Here is an 8310-nt window from a genome sequence, read left to right on the forward strand (position 1 = left end):
TTATAAATTTACGATTTCCGGATTTTGCTTGGCTAGGAAAATTTTTTCAAGAATTTTTCGGGTAGCTTGATTTAAGTAGGGATTTTTTGGGGTGTTCAAAACAGTCTGAAGATTAGTGATAGTTCCCGCGTATCCCGGCCACGTAGTTCCGCGTATAAAGTAAAACCAAACTATTGTTTTGCGACTGTTTTAATATTTAACGCATTACATTGCATCTTTTTCATAAAAGCGGTTATGTTCTCAAATTACACGTTCGAACATCGGGTTGAAAGTACCAACCGTGCTCTTGTCTTCTTTGCAGGCTCTTGCTGGTGATTAGCGCTTTGCAAGGAGAGCAACAGGACATTTCCGAGTTTCAAAAACCCTCAATTTCAAAAAGAGGCCAAGTGCAAAACCTGTCAAATGAAATGAATTTTAATTGCATGAGAAAAGAAATCATTTTCGTGACAAAGAGTTCACACTTAGCACAGCGTGATCAAGTTTTCTCTTTACCTATCGCTTACTTTTCGTTTTATATACTGTATACAAAACGCCTGCTTATTGAACAGCCTGTCCTCATTCTCGCGCTCCTTTGTTGCTCCTTTCTTTTCCTCTTCAAACTCCTGCCACGCACGTATTCATATAGAATGAGTAACACCTAGTAGGACTGAGAAGTTGCACTTTTTCTTTACATGTCATGATCCAGCCGTCTAAACTGTATTTCTGAGGTCATCAAAATATTTTGATAACGCTACCATAGAATTTGTTGAAATTCCCCTAATGTTTTAGGGGCTGTTACCAATGGAAGTACAAGACCCCGTAAACGATCTTTGGAACCCAACTTTCCAGTGCCGAGAAACGGATAAATAGGATTTGTAATTTAATCAAGTAAACGGGAGCGAAATTGGTAGTGGCTACCAATTCAGCAAGTAAACATTACATAAAGGATATTAGGGACTGTGCAATAATTATCAGGAGGGGGGGCTGAAAAACTAGAGGGGGTGGCATTACATAAAATTGCTGCCAAGATAGGGGGGGCTCAAAGTAAAAGCACTCATTTGACGGAGGGGGGGCCTTAACTTTTATTCGAAATGTAAATAAAATTAAACGCAATAAAAGATTATCAATACAGGCATCATGATAGACTGTAACAAATATCAACCCGAACAGCTGTTAAATGATTATTGAAAATATTCCATCAAAATGAAAAGCAAATTCACAACTGATCAATTTTAACCCGTCTTCTAATTAATTGAGCTGATCCTATGTAAAGCAAAAATCATGAACTTGTTTTTCAGCTTCCCCCAATAAAACAATGGGAATCAAACAGATCTCGTAGACAAGCTTTGTCGGTTTTTGATGTGAATAAAAGTAGTGTTTCTTCATCGACAGAATCGATTTGCTGAATTCCATATATATGTGGCTCATAACAAAGTTCAACAGGCTCTCCTCCCAAGGATCTAAATATAATGCAAGCTCTTTTTCGTCTGTTATTTGAAGCGTTCAATCTCCTGTTCTTTGATTTTTTTCTCTGCTCCTTTCTCTTTCTGGCTTCAGAAGTTTTAGATTGAGCCAATGTGGTAAGCACCCTGGTACTTAGCAAATGCTTTGTCTAAATCTTCAATCAAGCGGTCAACATCCTTCTCGATACTAGATGTTACATAATAACGTTTGTCATTATTGAAGCTGTGATGGCAGCTCAGTCCAGTTTTGAGTTTACCAGTGTGGTGGAAGGGGGGGGGGGGTGCGACGTTATTTTTCACATAACAGAGGGGGGGTTAGAGCTAATTATTTTTGTTTTGGAAGGGGGGTACTGTCTAAGTTTTTGCTAGATAACTCTAGTTTTTCAGCCCCCCCCTCCTGATAACTATTGCACAGTCCCTTACACGGTGACGCGAAGATATGAATTTTATTTTCGAGTGGCAAAACCATATGTAATGTTCTTTTTATTATATAGACAAAAAAAAAGACATCGATAAAATAATAGATTTTTATTCGCCAATGCAAAAAGTAATTGTGACGGCTCAAATTTACCGTACAGCAATATAAGACATTGTTTACAATCATCTTGAGAAATAACATTGAGCTGAATAGGGCTCTACAATGACAAAATATAAGTAAAGCTTTGAAAAATGTGTAATTAAAATTCAAAGGACGCAAGCGCCTACAAATTTTGGAGGGAAATTACCGAAATTACGTCATCGATAAACTCACGTGTGAGATTATGGAAAATAAACCACTCGGGTCTCGGATGTAGTTTTTATGAATTTTACGAGTGGTATATTTTCCAGTAAAACACTAGTGTCTATATAATAAAATTTTTTATTAAACGAAGATATGATTGTCGCAGTGGTAATTGCAGTTTAAGCAATTGCAAATTAACCCCCCAAAAAATTCGGGACTTCAACGGGATTCTTTATTACATAGTCTTTGCAAACATGGATATGATAGGTTACTTATTTGACACTAATTGGATGGACGTGTATTAAATAAGAATAAAACACGAGCAGAATTATGTGGACAGAATTTAAGTTCGTCATGGGGCAAACTTTGCAATTCACGGTTGACTCCTTCATTACCGTAAAATTCCGAAAATAAGCCCCTCCAAATATAAGCCCCCCAAACCGGTAACGCAAAAAACCCTCCGTTAAATCGCCCCTCCAAATATAAGCACCCGGGGGCTTGTACTTGGAAAATTGCCCTCAAATACAAAGTAAAACAATGAGCAAAAACGGTAAATTTACTTCCAACTATAAGGCTAGCCCAATCGAGTTTGAAACGCAAAGTTCCCTCCGTAGATGAGCCCCTCCGAATATAAGCCCCTCCAAAAATAAGCCCCTCAAAAAGGGCCTTTGAAAATTATAAGCCCCGGGGCTTATTTTCGGAATTTTAGGGTAAGTTAATGTCGCCAATTATCGCATTTACTCGAATAAGCGCCACCGCGACTAAGCGCCGCGGCCCTTATATAAACAATAATTTATTCGTATCGCGATTTTGATGTGCGCATATTTCGCGACACTTAAATTTCGCGATTTTGCGAAAATTTAATATTTTGAATCACTTTAATTTTGCGTTATTGAATACCACAATTTACATTTCATTGACAAAGTCATTTAACATGTCCTTGAATCAAATGTAACGCCACATGAGATTAGCCGCTTAACAAGACTCTCAATGCGGCGCTTATATGAGAGCAGCGTTTATTTGAAAGTTGGACACGACAAAGAATTGTATAAACTACAACAGGTATTATTACTTTCCGTACTAAACAGAACGGATGCTTCTTCGGGAGCGGCGCTTATTTGAGGACGGTACTTAATTGGCGGCCCTTATTCGAGTAAATATGATAATTGCAACATTAACATAATGATGCAGTCAGCCGTGACACAGCCTTTTTAGTGACGTACTAACGTACTTCCTTCATTGATGACGATAACATGACTTCAATGCTTTTCAGGTCTAATGTTATCACTCTTAAGAGCTTATTACATTTGGCGCCAAATGTTATAACATTTAGGACTTTATTACATTTAGGGCCATTAATTACATTCAGGCTTTCTACAGCAAGTCGGTAGAAATAAATGCTTGGAATAAGGAGTTTTTCCGTCCAAAGCAATGTCTTTGGACATAAAATAACGCATTTTGGTCATTGTCCACGCCTCGGTCTCATTCCAAAATGTGCGTCATTGCAACCTCTCTTCTGTTGTGTTTATTTCGCATAGCCTCTTCCCAGTGCTCCCTTCCACTACCCTTACTGTGGGGTCCAATGATTACCTGACCAATACGCTCATCATTTTTCAGTAGGTCGTGGTTCATGACCTTGATGGTAACAGAATAGTCATCAATGGTTTCATTTTTCACGTCAAACAAGAAACCTTGATTCCATACTGCATTCATGCCTCGAGATTTCTTTGTTTTTCTGCTCTCCAATAGTTGCCCATTTGCGTTTAGTATCAAACTCACATACGGTGCTGCAGATAGCAAACAGTCAAACAGGAAAAATAAAAAAAGTAATAAGGATCCACATTAACCGCTTTGCAGGAAAAGTACATAACCAACTCAAACCAGGCCAGCCCACTCTACCGTGGGGCTGTTTCTTCTCATGCCTTGTATCCTAAAATCATTTTTGTTGTGTTTATCTGAGTAGGAGGGCTGGCCTACTTACCGAGATCTCAGTTGCTTCTCAGGGCGGAGCAGCCCCGCGATTCAAATTAACACAACGAAAATTTATGGATAAATAATAACACAATATAAGGTAATTGGTCACAGTGCCAGACTTTAAATCGGCCAAGCCCAGGTAGCCGGACTGCCTCATCTTATGAATAGGCAAATAAGAAGAAAACTAAGGTTAAGTAACGTTTCCTCCTAAACCTTTTTTATTCTTCGCCCGATTCGTGGGATCACACGTTGACAGAATTCCAAGAACAACTAACATCAACGAGCTCCAAAAAATCACTCTTCTGGGAACAGCACACATCCTCAGAAAGTTTCTATCAATCAAGTAAACTCTTTGGTACCTAAAGACCATAATTTGGACTCGGTGTTTCAGAGACTAAACAAGCAAGCCAAGGATTACAATAATTCTATAATAACAATAATAATAATAATTATTATACTTATAATAATAATAACGTTTTATTGATGACTTTTCTACGTAGTAGCTCTACAATCAAGAAGCTTGTTGAAAGACGTGTTAGTGGGTGACTGAATCAAGGTCGGACGTGGTCTGGTTTATACTGGAAAGTGCTAGGGAAAGATGATGTGAAACAAATATAAAATTACTCTATGCGACCTACCAGTATTAAGAAATTTGCTACTTCTCAGGAGATTAGTAGCTTTCAGCACAGTAACATTCAACCTTGCTCGGCCAGCTTCGTATCGAAGTGAGATATGAATTTCACCTCTTGTCTGACTTAAAGAACGTCCTCGTGACTGCAATTAAAACGTAATCAGTGCTAGGATAAACTGTGGCAATTCAGCTGTTACAAAATTGACTTGGTTTGTATTGAAATGCGACAAATGACTGAAGTATTTCATCAGGTAAATAGTGAACTGTGGCAAACAGAGTTTGAACAAGTCTGGTGGGTTTTGGGGAAAAAAATGTCTCTTTTGTGAGTATATCAGTTCAGTAAAGAGGGTCGTGTAACTGACTGAAAACGTACATCGCAGGTTACAGTTAAAATACTCCGCTGCTCGTCGTATTTTCAACTCTCTCCTCAGTATTTCATCTGGTGATGGAGCACTGCGTCTCATGCTTGATACATTACATAAAACTGTTTCAGAATTAACTGTGAGGTTTTTTTCATCTCATTTGTGAATGACATAAAATACAATCCGTTCCAATGCGCCACAAATTAACTGCATTTTTACAATGGAACCTCGATATAACGGAGCCTCTATATACCGAAGTCCTCATGCTGACACTATAACGAACACTTTTCTTCATTCCAGTAATAGTAAAATACATGAAAAAGAACTTCGATACAACGAAACCTTGGTATAGCGAACAAAATCTCCAGTCCTTTGGCGCTTCGTCAGTATCGAGTCCACTATCGAGGTTCAGTTCCAGGCGTCCCTTTAAATAGCAAATCGGCTTTTCGTTTAATTCCGTGGGATGCCTGTGGCACTACCACGGTAAAAAATCCGGTTCGGTTGTACCCAAAATTGCAAAGCCCAGCCAATAGGGTTGCCTAAAATCTTTATCGATTATCTCTCCTTCCAAGCCGACCAATCAGATTGTACAAAATCTGTATCGATTTTTAATCGATTTGCTTCTTCTGAAGAAAGTCGAAATCAGAACGTTTCTTGCCAAATTTGTCGCCCTTGAGTTTTCCCACTCGTGGTTTAGGATGGCTTGTTAATCCTTCGAGATACTGGCAAGTCACGAAAGGCGACCTAAGCCAAATTATTTCTTGCCTTCATGATTCTGTTGTTTAGGTCTAGCTTTTTCATAAGGTTTAAGTTGCATCTGGTCGCGGGCCATGATTTCCGATATATTTTTCTATTCGGAGTTCGCCAGTGTTTGCCGAGCACAGCTAGAGTTCAGTTTTTTTTCTTTTTTTATCGAAAACACCTTGACGATGGGAGGTTAAATCGCGTAAATTTCAACTCGGACCCTTGACGATTGACGGTGAAATCGCGAAAATATTGTCCTCGTCGATAGACGACTCGCTTTTGGCATGGATTGGACTTCTGGATGGGACACGGATCAGGACCTTAGTAAACTTATTATACCTTGGGATCAGGGATAATCATTGGAACTATGTTAACTTTGAGACCTTGAAAACACATTGCAATTAATTTTTAACCGTATCGAGAGCATCTTGGAAAATTAAACTTTCATCTTGGATTAAACATTGGAACTTTATCGAACTTTGTAACCCTGGGTTCGACCCTGGATAAAGCAAGCGGGTGTTTTCTTTTGTTTTGTTCCATTGACCTAAAACTACAATGTTTATTTCTCTTTGAAAAAGTTACCCGTGGCAACTTACTACGAAGATATGACCTATCTTTATACATATAGTTCCTGTTCAGGTTGATCAGAGAGCATTATGCGCATGTTCTCCATTACTTGTTTCCGTTAACATTTCAGCTTAAGTTACACGGCTAAAGCTTGTTTTGATGCGAAATAACTTCTTTTTCTTATCCAAATCGTGCTACGAAAATAACTACATAGCGATAGATCAAAACAAGATCAACTCCATCCTTGCGACCACTGACAACTATAAATTTAGCTGGCGTAGCAGGCGTCGAAAGGGGTAGGGGATAGGGAGGAAGCAAAAAGGGGATGTGGATTGGGGAGAAATAGTAGCCTGCCACGAAGGCCAGTATAAATTCAGTCATAAGCACATTAAACCAACCCGTACAGGTAACCTACTCATCGATGCTCATAACATGACACATCTTTCCGGTTTCCCTAATTTTTCCAAATTCAGATAGAACGCCATTATGTTTCCATGGACCAACGCATCCCACGGAAACGACTTTAGGCGTCTTGTTAACTGATGAAAACGTTTTTCACAAACTTGCTGAGTTAATTTATACTTAGTATTAGAACAACAGCTATTATTCGCCGTTTGTTTTTTACTCGTGATAAAGAATTAAACGGAAATACGAAAACGTATTTCTCCTTAGATTTTACGTGGTGTCAAATTGCTTTTCAGGCATAATTTTGTCATAGTGTTATGAAAATAAGGTCAAACTGACTACGTATCTGTTAACGTTGAAGGAAGTAAAACGTACATCGATAGCCTGAATGACTCCCTCCCTCTAAATAGCTATGGAGAATGGAAAAAACTACCAAATAATACCTGACATTTAGGAAGCAGCTCTCTCCATATTATGGTCGGTTCACTGGGTAGAAACTTCTCCTTGTTGAAATGTACGTCTGTGTATCCAATCATTTTCCCTCTACTGAACTTATCGAACGCGTACAAGCCAAGACGAAGGATCAATGCCCTAAGTTCATTCTCCGAATAGCCAATAAACTCGAATGTCTCGTTAAAAATTGGCTCAGCAGTGTTGCTTTTGATTTCCGTGCGGTAAATGTTGGAATCGTCTGGGAGAAGCTGAAATCGCACTTGTGTCGGTGGGTACTTTCCATACCACCGTCGTGTGACATTCAGAGCACACATTATGTTAATAAACAGATGTGAATTGTGAAAATTATAGAAAATCGAAAACTGCACCTGACAAGGTTTTCTGTCAGCAAGCTGCACAGAGGTGAAGTCGCACTCACAAGGGTTAGAAAATGAAGACAATTTCCTACAGGAGGGACAGGGAGAAACATTTTCGTTACTGCTCATCTCAGTTGAACTCAAATTGAAGCTGCTCTGATCGGCCGCGAGGATCGGTTCAGACTCAGCGCTTTTCATTCTTGAGTTGCTGCTGTCACTGACTTTGTGAGCAGTCCTGTATCGACAGGCGAAGATGCACATAAATATTGCAATAATCGCACAGATTATTCCACCAACTATCGCCGCTAACACAAGCATAAAATCTGAAAGTATAATAAACACACGACTGATAAGTTATGCATGTGAGCGTAAACAGGTACGATTGAAAAAATAGGGTTTTTTTCTTACCATTCATTACTGACAATCAGATGATTATATTAGCACCAATCGAAAATCGAAGCTCCTGGGCCATTGGTAACGTAGCTACAAACTGTACGAATGTTTTGAAGAAAAGCGTGCGTGAAAATTCATGTTCCCCTTTTAATCCATTTGGCGGAAGGCAAAAAACTTCCTTCACGGGTCATCAAACTTGACCTTGTTTAAGACATACGGACAAAGCAAACGTGGCCAACTAACAGTAACGCGACTACCTTCT

At 39.0% G+C, this 8310-nt stretch overlaps 1 protein-coding gene across 1 annotated transcript; it reads right to left on the bottom strand.

Annotated features, from left to right (window-relative positions):
• Positions 1–1955: 1955 nt before the first annotated feature.
• Positions 1956–8196, bottom strand: LOC140936271 (synaptotagmin-C-like). The gene is made up of 4 exons (XM_073385713.1): positions 8064–8196; positions 7290–7978; positions 4776–4911; positions 1956–3950 (listed from the first exon to the last, which is right to left on the bottom strand). Exons 1-4 carry the CDS (start codon positions 8068–8070, stop codon positions 3646–3648), a joined length of 1137 nt encoding a protein of 378 aa, XP_073241814.1. The 5' UTR covers positions 8071–8196; the 3' UTR covers positions 1956–3645.
• Positions 8197–8310: the final 114 nt, after the last annotated feature.

The sequence above is a fragment of the Porites lutea genome, chromosome 5 (genome assembly GCF_958299795.1).
Source record: "Porites lutea chromosome 5, jaPorLute2.1, whole genome shotgun sequence".
NCBI lineage: Eukaryota > Metazoa > Cnidaria > Anthozoa > Scleractinia > Poritidae > Porites > Porites lutea.

Coding starts and splice junctions, on each gene's coding strand:
- LOC140936271 (XM_073385713.1), bottom strand. Junction 4,912..7,289: donor AGCTGCTTCCTAAATGTCAG/GTATTATTTGGT, acceptor TTTTAATTGCAG/TCACGAGGACGTTCTTTAAG. Junction 3,951..4,775: donor TAGCAAATTTCTTAATACTG/GTAGGTCGCATA, acceptor TGCTATCTGCAG/CACCGTATGTGAGTTTGATA.